This window comes from Protomyctophum bolini (assembly GCF_963924005.1).
Source record: "Protomyctophum bolini genome assembly, chromosome: 5".
NCBI classification, from domain to species: Eukaryota; Metazoa; Chordata; class Actinopteri; order Myctophiformes; family Myctophidae; genus Protomyctophum; species Protomyctophum bolini.
Window position 1 is genome coordinate 26417778 of NC_137866.1, and position 19078 is coordinate 26436855.

The 19078-nt window shown below is 42.8% G+C and overlaps 1 protein-coding gene across 1 annotated transcript in view; it reads left to right on the forward strand.

Moving 5' to 3' along the window:
• Positions 1-19078, forward strand: part of LOC308315029 (voltage-dependent L-type calcium channel subunit alpha-1D-like) — a gene marked incomplete at its 3' end in the record, with an annotated part of 94894 nt that overhangs the window by 32397 nt on the left and 43419 nt on the right. The window contains exons 3-9 of the mRNA XM_080762853.1: positions 1193-1332; positions 2306-2445; positions 2765-2917; positions 5636-5832; positions 8090-8193; positions 8511-8680; positions 18982-19069. Coding sequence (XP_080618979.1) covers positions 1241-1332; positions 2306-2445; positions 2765-2917; positions 5636-5832; positions 8090-8193; positions 8511-8680; positions 18982-19069 — 944 coding nt within the window. The 5' untranslated portion in view covers positions 1193-1240. The remainder of the gene's footprint in view (positions 1-1192; positions 1333-2305; positions 2446-2764; positions 2918-5635; positions 5833-8089; positions 8194-8510; positions 8681-18981; positions 19070-19078) is intronic.

Here is a 19078-nt window from a genome sequence, read left to right on the forward strand (position 1 = left end):
GGCCAGTACAGAATTCATTCTATATTGATCTGACCCCCCATGCCAAATGACCAGCGCTCGCCCAGCAGTCTGCCGTCAACAAGGCGGATGCGTGCAGCGAGGTCGCTTCTCGCCCAGCAGTCTGCCGTCAACAAGGCGGATGCGTGCAGCGAGGTCGCTTCTCGCCCAGCAGTCTGCCGTCAACAAGGCGGATGCGTGCAGCGAGGTCGCTTCACGCCCAGCAGTCTGCCGTCAACAAGGCGGATGCGTGCAGCGAGGTCGCTTCTCGCCCAGCAGTCTGCCGTCAACAAGGCGGATGCGTGCACACAGCGAGGTCGCTTCTCGCCCAGCAGTCTGCCGTCAACAAGGCGGATGCGTGCAGTGAGGTCGCTTCTCGCCCAGCAGTCTGCCGTCAACAAGGCGGATGCGTGCAGCGAGGTCGCTTCTCGCCCAGCAGTCTGCCGTCAACAAGGCGGATGCGCGCAGCGAGGTCGCTTCTCGCCCAGCAGTCTGCCGTCAACAAGGCGGATGCGTGCAGCGAGGTCGCTTCTCGCCCAGCAGTCTGCCGTCAACAAGGCGGATGCGCGCAGCGAGGTCGCTTCTCGCCCAGCAGTCTGCCGTCAACAAGGCGGATGCGTGCAGCGAGGTCGCTTCTCGCCCAGCAGTCTGCCGTCAACAAGGCGGATGCGTGCAGCGAGGTCGCTTCACGCCCAGCAGTCTGCCGTCAACAAGGCGGATGCGTGCAACGTGCATGCGGCGAGGTCGCTTCTCGCCCTTAGGCGTGTTACTGGTGGTGGGATCTTTGTGGTATCTGTGTATGGATGCATTTGTGGATGTGTTTTCTTTTCTGTATTTGTAAAAAATAGAAAAGGAAAAAGAAAGAGTAGGCAGGAGTTGTTAATTAATATGTTTTGCTACAAACACAGTGCCCGGTCTCATCCTAGTTACAAGTCTTATGCTGCTGTGATGTCCATATCGATTATCGAATAAAATAAACATACAAAAACGAAAGCCAGAAATGGTCCCCCTGTATCATCCGTTTTTCAGTTGATAATGATAATGACTGCAGGTAACCTGCAGGAATTAGCATAAATAAATTGTTTATTTTATATAACATTATTAAACTCGACTAAACCTTCCTTTCTTCCATCCTTCTTTCTTTCCTCCCTCTTCCTCTCTGTCTGTCCCTCGTCTGTCCTGTCCATCTCTGCAGGAGACGGTAGAATATGCCTTTCTGATCATTTTCACCATAGAGACATTTATGAAGATCATTGCCTATGGCCTGGTGATGCACCAAAACTCCTACGTGAGAAACGGCTGGAACATGCTCGACTTTGTTATCGTCATAGTGGGGTAAGTGTGCAGGTTGCACATAATGTGCAGTGTGCATGCACGCATGCATGCACGCACGCACGCACGCATGCACACACACACGCAAGAACACAGATGCACAAACACATACTGTTTCTGAAGGCAGAGAATATGATGCCTCGCTCTAACCACTTCTACCCTGACATCCCTATTTTGTTTATGTCATTATAGGTAGTTTTCAAGACATTCAAACTTTCTCCAAATGTGTCGCGCCTTTCATAGACATGCACAAAGGAAGTTCAGTCAGAAAACTCAGTGCAGTTGCTGCCGGCCGTTCATTGGGCTGCCTCAGCATCATGTTCTCATTCACATGATTCACCTCATCCAATCACACATTCCATCCATCTTCATACCGCCTATTTAAACTGGAAGTTTGCGCTGCTCATCCTGCTTGCTTGCTTGCTGCTGCACACACTGATACCGCTGCGGTGCTGTCTGCTTAAATGTTTGCTGCTCACCCTCCTCCACCCCAGCTACCACCTCTCGTTTTGCTGTTTACTGTTGGTACGGGGGATTCGGAGTCCCTATGGTTGAGACTGATGCGCTTGATCAGAGTATCTAAAAAGCAGATCCAATTCATCGCCAAACCCTAATAAATATATTGCTCAGTTTATATTCAATAATCTATATTTCACGAGTTGTCCTGACTGAACATTACTTGTTAGCTTGTAGTGTGTAGTGGAATTTCCCGTAAAGAGAAAAGAATGCTGAATGTAAGCATGACAGAAAAGTGTGGTGTTCCAGTGCTGATGGTGAGCAGGAGTCGTAGTACAAAATACAAAGTGTATTATACAGTATTAAAATACATATACGGTATAGACATTTTGAGAAAAATAGATTCTCTTTCATAATTATCAGTGATGTTTCTATCCTCCCTCTCTCCACCTCTCTCCTTTGCTCTCTCTCCACCTATCTTGTTTCAATGCTTGTTCTCTGTCTCTCTCCCCGTCGTCAGGTTGTTCAGTGTGGTGCTGGAGTTGGTGACCAAACCTGCTGACTCGGGTCAGTTGGGAGGTAAACCGGGAGGTTTTGACGTCAAAGCCCTGCGAGCCTTCCGCGTGCTGCGACCACTTCGCCTTGTGTCAGGAGTGCCCAGTGAGTGCTACCAAAAATATGCAGTACCTCCTCTGCTATATCTTCACATATATTTATTACTTTTTAAAATATTTAAATTTCACTGTACTGTACTGAGTACAGTATGTCGTGCATGCTGTACTCATTGGACACACACAATACATGTGCACTGCATATGTATTGTGTGTGTCCAATCTGGGTACGGTACCCATTGGCAAAACAAAGGAAAAACAGTGCCTTGACGTTAGTCAACAGTCTGTCTCGAGAGACTGGTGTGTGTCTAACCCCGCAACCTGTGTACACGTGCGTGCGTGCGTGTCTCTCTCTCTCTCCCCCCCAGGTCTCCAGGTGGTGCTAAACTCCATCATCAAAGCCATGGTTCCTCTGCTGCACATCGCCTTGCTGGTTCTCTTTGTCATTATCATCTATGCCATCATCGGCCTGGAGCTCTTCATCGGCAAGATGCACGCCACATGTTACATCCTTGCTACAGGTTGGTTGCCATGAAATCCTCCCTGGGAATTGATCATAATGCCAGCTGGGGGTCCCTGTGGGTCTTAGCTTTTAGTTTAACCCAATTAGACTTGAGGACGATTCTACAAAGGCCTTCTAAATCCTGACAGTTTTCTGAAAAACCCTATGTTTCTATGTCAGTCGTTCTCAAACATTTTAATGTCAAAAGTTATATGTAATTGGCCTCCGACCCCCATCTCAAAATATGTTGTTCCAGCGCCACATTTTCACAAAAAATAGCAGATCTACAAGCTTGTAGCACAGCCGGGCTATGAGCATGTAGATCTGCTATTTTTCAATAGCTAGAGTATATAACATAATGCTTAAAACATAACAAATGGGTTACTATCAATTGCAGTGTGTACTTAACCACATAAACCCTAGAAAACCCCTAAAGCCCCACATGAACCCTAAAACAAACAAAGAAAAGAAAACAAATGTTTTAAGAAGTTGTGAAAATAGCCGATCTACAACGCTAGTTTGGGTCCCGGGCAAACGTCTAATTTCTCTTTAGGGTCACGGGCTAAAACTGATCTATACACTGTCCCCCCCCCAAATCCGTGAAAATGAATGCGCGGACAACGATGATGAATGTGAATGGAGGCAGTGAGCAGAGAGAACAAAGTGGACAACAGGGCAGCAGATGGTGGCATTAACTCTGTGATTGAATGACTTATATCTAGATGGCTGACCTTTCCGCCACTGTGTCGTACATGCAACATGAACCCTCTAGAAGGATGGTGGAAAGGAGAACGATGGGATATAACCTTTCAGTTCTTATAATTAAGCAACATGTTGCCACTAGTCCCCTGGAATAAAGATGGACTGGTACATAAATGGATGAATGGACAAACATAATGAACGGATTAAATACTCGTCAACCATTACTACCACGCACGCACACGTGTACATTTATTCTTACACCTCTCTTTCTCTCCTGTTCTGTTTGTGTATGTAATGTATTATGTAAGGGCAAGTGTTGAATGCAGAGGTCATGATACAGTCCATGTAATCCTTCGCTTGCTTTAGCTCTGTTTGCCCTGAGAATGCCACTTAGCACATTTACGTGTGTGTGTGTGTGCGAGTGCGTGTGCGTGTGCGTGTGCGTGTGTGATAATAGGAGTGGATTTCATGCCAGCATCATGCAGTATAGCAATAGATGAAGGATTACATGAGGGTTTTTGTGTGTGTGTGCTTTAAATGAAGGTTTACGTTAAGTCATTTAAATGCCGATCTCAAGAGGATTTCATAATGTAAACATATGCATGTTGGTTTATGAATGTGATGCGTATTGTGCAAGGGCAAGAACTCCGGGCTTTACAGAAAAGGTGTGTGTGTGTGTGTTTGAGTGTGATGCTATTTTTTGTCTGTCAAGTATGTGTGAGTGTATTCTTTCCTTTTAGTCTATTATTAGTGAGAGTTGCCTGTTATTTTCTATTTGCTAGGAGTTGCTTAGCAACATGTATAAACAGAGCACACTTAACTCTTCGTCAAACCTCTCAGTGTTTAGTTCACACTATGAAATCAGATATTTATAAAACATTTTCCAAACCAAGGACCCATCAAACCCGATATCCATTAGTCCGCAGACTCCCATTTGAAAATAGTTTGTGCCAGGGACCCCAATAAGAATAGATATTGTTACATGTACACTACAGTATATTGGAATTAGCACATCATTCTACAGCTGCCTATACTGTACAGTATAGATTTTAGAGATAACGGTGGAGAGAGTGAAACCTATGATCTATATACCGTAGTCATTCTTATACATTCTGTCATTGGGTTAACTTGTAGACCGTGACATACAGTAATAGTGACTTTAAACTATGTATTTTACAGTACAGATTGGGTTTGAGATCATATTTGTCTCAGATGGCGGTCGGCGTTGCCTAATGCATATCAAACTGTCATTGACATTAAAAAGGTTGATAACTACTTCTCTAGTCTAGAAGATCTACAGTACAGTATGTCATCTATGTTGCACCTTGACATACTTCAACTAATTGAGACCTGCAATGTGACCTCTTCTCTTTCATACTTCCCCTAAGTTCAACATGCTGTATTTGCATGAATGTTTCCATTTGGCCAAAATCATTTATTCTCATTGCTGAAAATAGTTAAGAAGTGTACCTGAGGGGGCTTTGGAATAGAGGCTCTGGCTTTACATAATATAAGACAGACGCCCTGGAATAGGAAATACAACTTTGTAATGTGCGCAACACTCTTGAAAACGAAGTATTGCATTGTGAGTTTGAGCTGACAGGCCCTTTTTGATCAATCAATCAATCAATCAATCAATCAATCAATCAATCAGACAATCAATCAAGTTACCTTAATTCAAGTGGCAGATGCCGTTTAAAAAAAATGTATAAATGTAATATATCTCTGGTGGTGTAGTTAGTTGCTTTAGCAGACATTTTGAGGGTCCAATGGAGTTAAGAGGTTTTGTCCAAAGCACTTTGTACTACTTTCCATTGTTCAATATATCGAAACAACACACAGACCTAAAGCGTGTCCAATAGCACTGATTTATGCCAAAAAAAATCCAAACCCTCAAAAATGGAGTTATGAGGTTTCCTCCCGACAGCAACGATATTGTTTAGGGGCATGTCATGTGGTCTATACATGCACAGCCTTTGTGATCTACCTTTTGGGCACCCCTTGCAGTACCCTCTCTCCCTCCCTCCATCTCCAGGTATCCAGGTGGAGGAGGAGCCCATACCGTGCGCCGTGTCCGGTCACGGCCGCCAGTGTCTGACCAACGGCACCATGTGCCGCGAGGGCTGGCACGGCCCCAACAATGGCATCACCAACTTTGACAACTTCCTGTTCGCCATGCTCACCGTGTTTCAGTGCATCACCATGGAGGGCTGGACCGATGTTCTCTACTGGGTATTGTAGTTTATTTGTCACTCACACATATACAGGTACAAGCCATAAAGTATTAAAAGGATAGAGACTGAACTGGCGCGAAGCTCTGCCCCTCCGCTATTCATGTCAGTGGAAGTTGCTCAGTGGCGTTTTGAAGCCGCCGGAGGGACCGTCTATTTCCGCCTTTTTGGGCGCACTTCCGCATTTGACCTCCAAAATGTGGAGGTCAAATGCGGAAGTGCAACCGAGCGCTCAATGTTAAAGCTCAGCTGCACGGGTTTCCTCGTCATTAATCCACGGGTCCGCCTGCAGTCCTTCCTCTTACCACTAGGGCCCAGCGCTTCAACATTGGAGTGCCTAGCTGGCCCCTTGGGTACAAGCAGTGGAATGGTGGTGTGCTAACAATTAATGCATTTTTTTTTAGATTCATTTTTGGGCTTTTTATATGACTTTTACAGTAGGTAGACAGGAAATGGGGAGAGAGAGAGATGGGCAGTGACACACAGCAAAGGCCTGCCATCTGTACATTCTTTTAAAAATATATGATTTTTTAGTAGTTTAATAGTTGCTCACTGCCTATAAACCTCACCTTCAACACATCAAAATCTCTCTCCTCTCTCTCTGTCTCTTAATATCTGACTCTCAATATCTGTCTGCACCTCTTTGTCCCTCTCTCTCTCTCTTTCTTCTACTCGCATTCATGTGTTGCCATGGTGAGTCTATGCTTATTGCTAATAAAGTTATTAAAGTGGTGAAAAAAGAAATAAAATAAAATAAATTCTCTCCTTTAATTTTAACACAGTCTTCCTTAGAGCGCCCTAGAGCTTTAAATCTCAAAATAAAAAAAATAATAATAGAAAAGTGTGCTCCACAGAGCACAGGTCTCTGCCAGGCCGGTTGTCTACCCAAAGCCTGCAAACTTTGGAAGGCAGTCTTAGGCAATTGGAATGGGATCTGGAAAATAATGTTGATCACATGTAACCCCAGAGATAATGTCTACTATACTGACTTCTGTGAGGTTTGGAAAACAGAAAATGTAATCCGTCACAAATGGGGCCTTTAAATTGCGTCATGATACAAGGAATCCAGGAAAAAAAGATGTTGATTGTATACGACCGACGGTTCAAGACTTATAGGTTTTGTACAGATACATACGTCTTGATCAGACGACTACAGAGATAATGTATACCGACTGGGGTATTCTCCTTTTCTTTTTCTCTTTCTCTCTTTTTCTCTTTTTCTCTTTTTCTCTTTCTCTCTTTCTCTCTTTTTCTCTTTTTCTCTTTTTCTCTTTCTCTCTTTCTCTCTTTTTCTCTTTTTCTCTTTCTCTCTTTCTCTCTTTTTCTCTTTTTCTCTTTCTCTCTTTCTCTCTTTCTCTCTTTTTCTCTTTTTCTCTTTCTCTCTTTCTCTCTTTTTCTCTTTTTCTCTTTCTCTCTTTCTCTCTTTTTCTCTTTTTCTCTTTCTCTCTTTCTCTCTTTTTCTATTTTTCTCTTTTTCTCTTTCTCTCTTTCTCTCTTTCTCTCTTTCTCTCTTTTTCTCTTTCTCTCTTTCTCTCTTTCTCTCTTTCTCTCTTTTTCTCTTTTTCTCTTTCTCTCTTTCTCTCTTTCTCTCTTTTTCTCTTTTTCTCTTTCTCTCTTTCTCTCTTTTTCTCTTTCTCTCTTTCTCTCTTTCTCTCTTTTTCTCTTTTTCTCTTTCTCTCTTTCTCTCTTTTTCTCTTTCTCTCTTTCTCTCTTTCTCTCTTTTTCTCTTTCTCTCTTTCTCTCTTTCTCTCTTTTTCTCTTTTTCTCTTTCTCTCTTTCTCTCTTTTTCTCTTTTTCTCTTTCTCTCTTTCTCTCTTTCTCTCTTTTTCTCTTTTTCTCTTTCTCTCTTTCTCTCTTTCTCTCTTTTTCTCTTTCTCTCTTTCTCTCTTTTTCTCTTTCTCTCTTTCTCTCTTTCTCTCTTTTTCTCTTTCTCTCTTTCTCTCTTTCTCTCTTTTTCTCTTTTTCTCTATACCGACTGGGGTTTGGACAAAATCTGTTGGAGTCTTAACACAAAATGTTTTATGCAAAAATCTGTTCTTGACCTACTGGGAGTGTGTGTGCAAAGTTTCCCGCCGATTGGTCCAGTGGTGCTTGTAGCATGTGGTGCATAACAGGCCCCGCCTCCAGCAAACTCTGAAAGGCAATCGTAGTGAATCGGAATAGAATCCGAAACATCTGACAGATTTATCTTGATCACATGACTACAGACAGACATAAGGTGTACCAATTCTCCCAACTTCTCGTCTTTTTTTGTTTAGATGAACGATGCAATGGGCTTAGAGCTGCCCTGGGTGTACTTTGTCAGTCTGGTCATCTTTGGATCCTTCTTCGTTCTCAACTTGGTGTTGGGTGTCCTGAGCGGGTAAGGGGTGTGCGTGCGTGCGTGCACGTTTGTGTTTGCGTGCACGTTTGTGTGTGAGAGTTTGTGTTTGTGTGTGTAGAATTCTTAAAGTGTTATAAAGGTTTCTGTTAATGTAAAATTATTTGTTTATGTTATGTAAGTTGCAACTTTTTGTACTGCTGCTGCTATCCTAAATAGCGCTCATAAAAGAGATATTGTATCTCAATATGATTTCACATAAATAAAAAAGAAATAACACAGGTAAACCAATTTTGCTCTGTAGGTTTAGCACAACGAAACCTCTGGGCATACCTTTAGCTCCATGTTGTACATTCCAGAGAATTCTCCAAAGAGCGAGAGAAGGCCAAGGCCCGCGGGGACTTCCAGAAACTACGTGAGAAACAGCAGCTGGAGGAGGACCTGAAAGGATACCTGGACTGGATCACCCAGGCCGAAGACATCGACCCTGAGAATGAAGAGGAGGGAGACGAGGAAGGCAAACGGAGCCGTGAGTTCTCTTCTCTTCTCTTCTCTTCTCTTCTCTTCTCTTCATAGCAAAGCTATTGACTTGGGTTCCTTCTGCCCAAGGAACTTTACAGTATGTACTGTATGTCTTATTTAAGAGAGAAATGCACGTTTAATCTCTCTTCTGTCCTGTCTTACTTGATCATATGTTTTGATTTTATCTAAAGGTAACCTTCTAATTACTAGACTGCCTCTCTAGAACCCACTCAGCTATGGGCAGGGCACTGCTGTGTTGGTGCTCTCTAGAACCCACTAAGCTATTGGCAGAACACACTCAGCTATGGGCAGGGCACTGCTGTGTTGGTGCTCTCTAGAACCCACTCAGCTATGGGCAGGGCACTGCTGTGTTGGTGCTCTCTAGAACCCTATATGGGCAGGGCACTGCTGTGTTGGTGCTCTCTAGAACCCACTCAGCTATGGGCAGGGCACTGCTGTGTTGGTGCTCTGTAGAACCCACTCAGCTATGGGCAGGGCACTGCTGTGTTGGTGCTGCCTAGTTGCTTATAGTCACACCGTGGTTCAGCTTTCTCTCACATTTTTGTTGATATTCTACTTCTCTTCTACTTCTATATGCTACGGGGGCTTGAGGATGAATGAAGGTGTGTGGTAGTGAGTGGGGGGCTTATAACAGTTTCTTGGCTCCTCCTGTCCACATGTCGCAGTGTCCTTGGGCAAGACACTGAACCCTACATTGCCTCCAATGAGTCGATTTTGCCGCCATTGGTGTGTGAATGTGGGAAGTGAGGACGCTGGCGTCGACTGTTCACCGCAATGTATGAATGAATGAACCATTGTAACATGCTTTGAGTACTTAGAAAAGCGCTAGAAAAATGCAATTCATTATAACAATAGGATTATCTACTATCTACACACAGTATTTCTCAGTTGTATTGCACCTACAATACCATAGTGTCTAAGATGAATACTTGAGCCTGACTAGCATTCTTATTATGTAAAAGGCCGTTTCTAAACGATGTGCTGTATAGCCTTGTCTGTGTCACCATGACAACACAGAGGTAAACACGTGTGTGTGTGTGTGTGTGTGTGTGTGTGTGTGTGTGTGTGTGTGTGTGTGTGTGTGTGTGTGTGTGTGTGTGTGTGTGTGTGTGTGTGTGTGTGTGTGTGTGTGTGTGTGTGTGTGTGTGTGTGTGTGTGTGTGTGTGTGTGTGTGTGTGTGTGTGTGTGTGTGTGTGTGTGTGTGTGTGTGGCGCGCGCATGTGAGACGATGAATACTAATTCTGTGAGCATGAGCGGGGGCGGGTGCACCCAGCGCAGGTGTGTGAGTGCGTGTGTCTAGTTGATGTACTTCATGTATGTGTGATCTCTGTTCCTGATGTTGAGGAGACTAGTTGTTGCTGTGGGAACGGCCACTGTGGTTTTCCAACAAAATGTCCACTATAACCCATGGAACTAAAATGAATAGAACAGTTACTATTAGACACAAAATGAAATGAGGAGAATGGTCACAAACCACAGCACTGTTTTGAAGTGAAGCTTCTGTCTTCCAGAAGAGCTGTCTTCCAGGACTGAAATCCAAGCAGCTTTTTTCCCCCCATTTTCTTTCCCAATTTAGTTGAGGCACCTGTTTAGCAGGAGGCGGAACTAGGAAGGATAGCATGTCGAGGACATGTGTTACAATTACAACCTCCCAGTCAGTGTTGTGTTTGTCGACTAAAACTAAGACAAAAAATGTTTGTCGACTACCTTTTTTTGCTGACAAACTAAATGGAAACTAAATTAAAACTAAGCTATGATGACTGTATTGACAATTTCTTCAACAGATAGAAACTAGACTAAAATGTTAGGAAGGGACTGGTGGACAAGAGATTCAGTATAAGTCATTTTACACTTGGTTGCATGCTGAAAATAGCAGATCTACACGCTCACAACGTGTCGCGCTGTAAGTGTAAAATGAGCCATTTCGACGGCATCAAGGCCCGCCAAAATACATTTTAGTCGACTAAATTAACTGCAGATTTAGTCGACTAAAATCTTATGAAATTTAGTCGACTAAAACTAGGCTAACACTAAAACATTCCAGGTGACAAAAATATGACTAAAACTAAATTAAGTTTCATTCCAAAGACTATGACTAAACGAAATCTGCTGCCAAAAACAACACTGCTCCTAGTGAAATTCCTCAATGTTCAGGTGCAACAGGCACAGGCAAGGAGCGGCGTGATATTCGCTTGCTCGCATCGCTGGCAGTGCGGACGAGGTGTAAAGAAGTGGCTGGCGAGTCTGTGCAAGGATCGCTAGTCTCTCGAGACAGACTGTTGACTTGAAGAGAGGCCGCTGTTTTTCCCTTGTTTTGCAGATGGGTTCCCAGATCGGGGGATTGCTTGCTAGCCACATGGATATCTAGATCAGTGGTTCCCAAAGTGGGGTCCTTGAGGGAGTTCCAGGGGGTCCAGGGGTCCCCAGCTAAATGATAGTTTAAAACCAAATGGAGCCTTATGGTTATGGGTCTGTAACTCTGAGAGCGTACAAATGGAACCAAATGGACCCTAACCGGTCCGTTTGGTTCCATTTGTACACTTTCAGAGTTAAAGTAACATTTATTTTATGATATAAATTGGGGTCCCAAAGATAGGATTGCCATTAAATGGGGGTCTGTAGACTAATATGCATGTCAAACTGAGGGTCCTTGAAATTAAACGGGTTGAGAATCACTGCTATCCGTAACAATCTTCTCTTATTTGGGTCCCTGGCATATATTTTCAAATGGGGGTCCACAGGCTAATTAATTTGGGGGTCCTTGACATGAAAAGGTTTGGGAACCACTGCTCTACATGCTCCCCAAGACCATACCAGTAGGGGTCAGCACTCAGCAGCACACGTGGGAGAATTCCTTAGCATTGTAACTAACCTGTAGGAGTCAGCCACAGAGTTCGTCCTCCTCAGCCGTCTTCCCAAAATGTGAACACATCCAATTGTGTGTGTTGGAGCGACCGGGCAAGCCAGAGTCGCAGTGTTGGAAGCTAAATAGCTTTAATAGCTTTCAGAACCATATTTCTCACCTGAACTGGGCAATAACATTTACAAATCAAGTGCTTTGATTGAAGGACAATATTGGGAGGGCTGCGCACTGTCTAAATGATGTGCAGTGGCAAAGTAATAATAAAAATAAAGAAAATGCATCAGGACTCCATGAGTCCATGGTGATGGTTGTCAGTCGGGAAGAGAAACGAGGCACTCTGATTACAAACTAAAATCCTTTATTAAATCATTGGTAAACTCAATGCATTTCGACTTAAGAATAAACGTAGTACAAGAAAATAAACAGAGAAAACGTATCATGAACACACCTTTATAAACATCATGGGATACAATATTCAAACACAGTTCAATAATGTCAAACCAAAGAGGACAAGTGTTTTGTAATACCGGTACTCACAATAATTAATGAAAAGGCATTCTTGAAGCCTTGAATTCTATATTCTATGAATTTATGAAATCAATGAAAAGGTTTAATTTTATAAAATATGTAGTGGGGGTCCCTGCGTCATCTCTCTCTCTCTCAGCCCTGATCCCTGAAAGAGAGAACATATACTCAATTACACATGTACTGTACTAACATGCGCACGTGTATACACGCCGCTACACAGGCTTCCCATCTGCCCAGACTTGAAGCATCATGAGTCATATGACTAATATGGAATTACGGGGCAGTAATCCAAATCCTCTTTATGTAAGCACTTTCCGTTTCTACCTCCGTCTGAACTTCACTACCTCTCCCCACCTCTCCCTTCACCTCCTCCCCATCTCTCCCTTCACCTCCTCCCCATCTCTCCCTTCACCTCCTCCCCATCTCTCCCTTCACCTCCTCCCCATATCTCCCTTCACCTCCTCCCCTTTTGGGGGGGGGGGGGGGTTACAGTTGCACAGTAGAGACAGACAGGAAACGGGGAGAGAGAGATGGGGAGAGACATGCAGCAAAGCTCTGTAAGGGGCCGTTCACACCTCGGTGTCTTCTGTGTGTCATTTTCAATGGGAGTCACATGGTTTGACGAGACAACCTTGTTCCATGTGGGGGGGGAGGAGGAGGGCAGAAGACAGCCAGGGACCAAGCCTGTCTCGTCAAACCATGTGACTCTCATTGAAAATGCATTGCGAGCCGTGTGACACACAGAAGACACCGAGGAGACGGACGTTGTAGCATAGGTGCCCAGACCGCTCTGCCGGCCGTCCGGGCCAGAATCATTTACTTTTTACGAGATTCAGCTGATGCTGATGTCCAGAGTGATTTAAGTGCATTAGGACATGAGGATGATTATGAACACACTTGCTATTGCGGGGATGGAAGCGGTGACCTTTCTGCTATACTGGACATCACTGACACTGACCATCATTAAAGTTCCATCTTTGTTAGAACAGGCTTTCTCTCCCTTTTCTTCTTCTGCCTCTTCTTCTTGTCTTCTTTGTGGAAGACGTTGCCATCAGGCTGCTTCACCCACCTCAGCTTGATGTCTGATGTGTGACCCTTGTCCTTCAGGCTCTGTTTGAACTGAGGGACAGAACTCAGAAATAATCCCCTGAGCAGAATGCACTGCACTGGTCATTTCTTTGTCTGTCCTGTCCTGGTGTTATTTAAAGGTCAAAGATACATTTTCATTTATTTTTCGTTTTTCTTTTAGGTTTTATGATCTATTGTCATGCAGTATATGGTACAAACATGAAAACACAATTAATTAATTCAATTTGACTTTAGTTTGCCTTGTGTTTGAATAGATTACTTATACCTGTTCCAAAATGGCCTCCTGTACTGCACTGTTGTTCAGATCCAGGGAGGAGTTTGCTTTGGTCAGTTTTATTCTCACCACTTGTTTCTTCACTGGAACTTTGAAAACAAATATTCACTGTCAGTTTCAGCACACTCATTTCACACTATATTATTAATGGAGCTCATCATAGCTGTGCCTGTGCCTACAGGAGCTTTCTGCCTGCAGTGCTGTTAAGCATTGATTGATTGATTGATTGATTGATTGATTGATTGATGTATTTAAACAGTATGCTGAATAGGTACATTTAAAACGAAAGCACAACTCAATGCAAAAACTGTTACTGTGGAGTGACGACATATATAAAGCATACACTTGTTTACAACAGGGTCCACCATTTTCAATTCATCAGAACATTTAGAGACGTACAAATATTCACGTCTATTTAAAAAAAGATCCTGTGACCTTTCAGCACTGTTGTACGATTCTATGATGCAGTGAGTGATTTTCAACATAATAGTTTGGGACCAAAGTCTTGGAGCCCTGCCGCTCGCAAAGCTTAAAGACTAGTATTTGTATATCAGTGTTTTCAAAAATGTAATGGATATATTGGTCTTACTTTTTCAAACACAGAGAAGAAACTGTCATTTTGGTGAATCACTTAGCGGTATAGGGTACCTGTGGTCATTGTGATCGCAGCAGTCGATGGTGTTGGAGTTGTATGCATGCTCAGAGTTGTCTCCGTTTTCGGTGTTGTCTGAGTTGTCTCTAGGGGTGCAATTATTCATTCATTAATTTATTATGGATCGTTAAATTTGGCTGAGCTAATGAGGAGTGAGCCATCTCTCTTCCCTTACAATCTGCTAATATGTGCAACAACGACGACAAAGCTAAATAATTAACAACAATAAAGGCGTCTCCCTATTCAGAATCACATGGCATTCAAAAACCTGGTCTGAGTAGCTGATCAACTTCAAACCCCTTTTCCCAACATTGATAAAAAATAGATAGTATTGATATTGTTATGAGAATGCCAAACTATAACATAACAATATTTTAATATTGAATGATCTGTTGCCATTAACAGATGTAATCTAATTCATGTATTATGTTTATATAATTTTCTTTAAAGCACATAACAGTGCATAATTTGATACTCTCATAGGCTTCTATCTGGCAAGGGAACCCACTACGAACTCACTTCTAGGTTTTACGACTACTAATGGAAATGCAGCACTTTATAACCAATGCAACCGCGGGTTCATCTCTCACCATTGCCGTAGCAGATAAAAGCACTTATCCGTTCACAATCCCAGTCTGCCCATTTGGACCCGGAGCCAAACTCCAGGGAAGCACAGTTCTCCGTCGCACCGTTTGGTTCCCCTGTATTCCAGTCCCTGAAGGAGTAGCTGCTCCCGTCGGACCACTTCCAGGAGTCCCGAAACAGGCCTATCCAGCTCACACGTTGGCCCTTGATGTTCTGTATCTCATCGTGCTCTGTCTGGTTCCTCACACTGGCCAAGTCTGTGTAGTTCTCCCTGCAGTACCGCTGAGCCTCGTCCCATGTTAGCAACTCCTCAATGAGGGTATATGTCCCTGTTAAATATATATCACAGTCAGTTCCTTCCTGTACACAGAATAAATTATAACATGGGATGATCAAATGGCTTAACCTGCAAATCTTATAAGAAATAATAATAAGGAAATTTCTATCTAGCATCTGGGCTAATAATGGAGGGTTCCATCGATCACAGATTTGAATCAGGAAATGGGCCTCTAAACCAGGGGTTAATGGGCCTCTAAACCAGGGGTTAATGGGCCTCTAAACCAGGGGTTAATGGGCCTCTAAACCAGGGGTTAATGGGCCTCTGTGTGTGTGTGTGTGTGTGTGTGTGTGTGTGTGTGTGTGTGTGTGTGTGTGTGTGTGTGTGTGTGTGTGTGTGTGCGTGTGCGTGTGCGCGTGCGTGTGTGTGCCGTTCGCTCCTGTCTAAGCACTAAAACTGTCTATAGCCTAAACCCTCTCTCTCTCTCTAGAGCTATAAACAACGGAAATGTTGGAAAAAAACCGCAACTCTCATATACATTTTATAGACTGTGTATCTGAGACAGTGACGCACGCACGCACACACACACGTACGCACGCACGCACACGCACACACACACACACACACACACACACACACACACACACACAAAAACCTCACCTATATCCTTGAAGCACACTGCAAAGAAACGTGTTGAACAGGGGTAATCATGCCATTCACCATTAGGATACATGACTGTACAAAACTCTATTCCATCTTTGTTGTTTGGTTCTCCAGAAGCCCATTTCCTGAACTTCTGTTCCTCTGCGTCTCTGTAAAAGCGTTCACCTGCCAGTGACCATCTCCAACTGTTGGTGTCATCACGCAGGCCTATCCAGGCTCCCTTCAAATAAATTATACTAAGATCATTTATAGTTTTATTTTAGGTCAACAAACTATCATGTTTTGTTTTGGATGTTTGGGATGTCTGATCTCTCTTACTCTTACTTGACTGAATTGAATTTGGGATGTATAGTTTAGGGATTTACGGGATTTACCTAAATAGTTTACGAAAATAGAGCCCTTGGGGCCCTATTTTCGTGCTAAACCCCTATCCATGCTAAACCCCTTATCCCTAAACTGATTTGCCTTTTTTACTATTTTGAAAAACATTTTTGGTTATTTAGTTTAGGGGTTAAGGGGGTTTAGTTATTTTCGTCAGTGCTAAACCCCTTATCCCTGAATTTATTTTTTACTATTTAGAAAAATATTAAAATTGTTCAACTAGCCGATCTGCATCACCACGTTGTGAGCTTTACTTGTAGATCAGCTATTTGAACCTTTCAAAAATGATTTTCAAAACAGGAAAGAAGTTTAGGGATAAGAGGTTTAGCAGCACTGATGAAAAAAAGGGCCCATGATGTATATGGAGGCATGCAGAAAAGGGAAGACATTTTGTAGAAATACTTACATAGTTGCTTTCAGGATTGGCCAGGCTTTGTAAGTCGACTGTAACATTTAGTGTCTTCACGTCGTCCATGCTGTCTATAGTAGCCAGGTCTGTGAACATCTCCCTGCAGTGCTGCTGAGCATCGGTCCAGTTCCTTTTGTCATATATAAAGTGGTACTGACGAGTGTGACATAATGAGAGGGTACACAGCCCTATAGGATAAAGAAATAAAATAAAATTCAATAGAATATATGCCTTTTTTGATTAGACTTCATTGAGGTGAAAGTAAAAGCAGACAAGAGTAGAACCGTCATAAATCACAAGGATACAGTATTGTTTGATCGTGCATGGTTTGGTTTATATTTACCATAGAAGAAGCCAAAATATTAGAAATTTGGCCCAGCTTAGCTTGACAGTATTTACAGCAGACTATTAACAGTACTTACCTGTCACAATGCACAACAGAGCTTTCGTCTTCATTATAGTTTCTCCACTTCTGTCTCTCTGTAGGTGACTGTACAGTGTACACACAGTGAGAATTTAATAGAATTGAATTGAGTGCGTCATAATAACTGAAAACATTGGACTGATTCCAGGTAATTTGACTACCGGTAAATTAACAGAGCAGCTCTGTTACAGAGCCGCTTCTAAGAACACTAGGCAAAGACGACTGAATAGGGCACACATACCGTGTATTAAATAAATTGCAGTAAATGTTTTCTTGTTGATTGTGCCTTTACGTTAGGCCTGTCCTTTTAATCTGTGTCTGCTGCTGTGTGTCCAAACTGGATAAACAGGACCACCCTCACATATTAGTTTTTATACTCTATCGGTACAACATGGCATCTCTGTCTGTTTGTATTGTAGCTGTCTCTTTATTCTTCCTCTCTCTTACTGTCTCTGCTGTATACTAACGAACGTGCTGCTAACTCTGCTGTCTGGCTGTGTAAACTGCATGTTTCTAATACCCAGGGGTCATGCTAGCTGACCTCACTGAGAAGAAGAAATTTGGCTGGTTCTCCCAGTCTACAGAAACACAGGGTAAATGTGTGTACGTGTGCCTTCTTCTGCGTATGTGTTTGCATGCATGCATGCATGGATACGTCTGCACTCATGTACTGTACATGCTTTTGTTGGAGTGTTTGCGATGCATGTGTGTTTGTGTGTACTGTGTACATGCATGCATTGTATGTACATGCACATACTGTATATGGTTATGCTTATGGCCACATGAGAAAATGTACATGAGTGGGTGAACGGTTTTGAGGCATATGTTTCCCTGCCTAGATGCTTGCTCGTGTTTCCCTGCCTTTGCTTGCTTGTGCACGTCATATTTGCATTTAGGTCATTTGCCATCATCATCTTCTTCACCAGGAGGAAGTGTTTCTGATTATTTGAAACCGATGGCAGGCATTCCCTGACAAACAACAAAGAAAGAACCACTGATTAACTGAATCAACAAGCAATTGCTAAATTGCTACACCTGTAGTGTATTGTAGGTTACTCCATTATTCACTTCTACAGTAACGTTTTAGAATGCTAAGTACTGTTGTTCAGGCTGTTTGTTGTCTTCTCTTTTTTATATATATATATATTATATTTTTTTTGGGGGAAAGGTTTTTTATGACTTCATTCATAGTGAAGTGAAGTAGACAGGAAACCGGGAGAGAGAGATGGGGAGTGACACGCAGCAAAGGCCGTCAGGATTGGGACTCAGCCACTGTGGCCAGTCATTTTGTCTTTAATGAGAAAGACCGATAACATATAGTTGATGGAGAGAGGGTAACACAGGTGAGAAGGCATTGTGAAATCCAGTCCTTATCCAGGAGGGGACATAGCCTGGTGGATCCAGACCCCGCCCACTCTCTGAGTGGACTGCTATCTGATAATCAGGCTAGAGGGGACATACATTATGGATCCAAAGGAAGGGGCTTATTTACATTGTAAATAAGTTATTTACAATGTAAATGAGAAAGATGTGTGAGATCTTTCTTTGGCATCACCACTCATTTGTGAGCAATGTTGTATTGAATCCCTTCTCTCCATTGCAGTTTAATTATGGATATTTTGATGCATGAAGCATTACTATAAAGGATAATTGTATGCATGTTTGCGATATGCAGCTGTGGGTATGATTATGTGATTATTTATAGTAGCCTGTAATTCTATAGCATGCAAACCTTTAATAAATAATGGTCATACAATTGTTTTTTTGTCCAAATATATTCTACACATTGAAATGTCATTTCACCAGTTGCTATGTGTTCTTATAAACACAAAGGGGCCAGAAGATTTAGACAGAAAATGTGCTACAGTATAAATCATCTATGAAAATCTATGCAATTACTTTTTATCTATAGACATTTACACATTTACAGGCTAATTTACAGGTATGTCCCAACTACTAAACAATATATTTGAGAATATATATTCTGGGCCCCATAATGTAGTCATATACCCATATAGTTCTATAAAATACATGATGTCTGATGTTTCTTTGCAGTATGGGACAAAGGTGCCAGTAAAAAGCACCCAGCAGTTCCGTCATAGCGTCTCACTCTGTTTCCTGTGTTCTTGTGTGACGTCACAGCGAGCATGCCCACTAGTGACACTGAGTCGGTGAACACGGAAAACCAGAATGGAAAGAATGCCAAAGTCCCCTGCTGTGGCCCTCTCTGGTGAGTCCG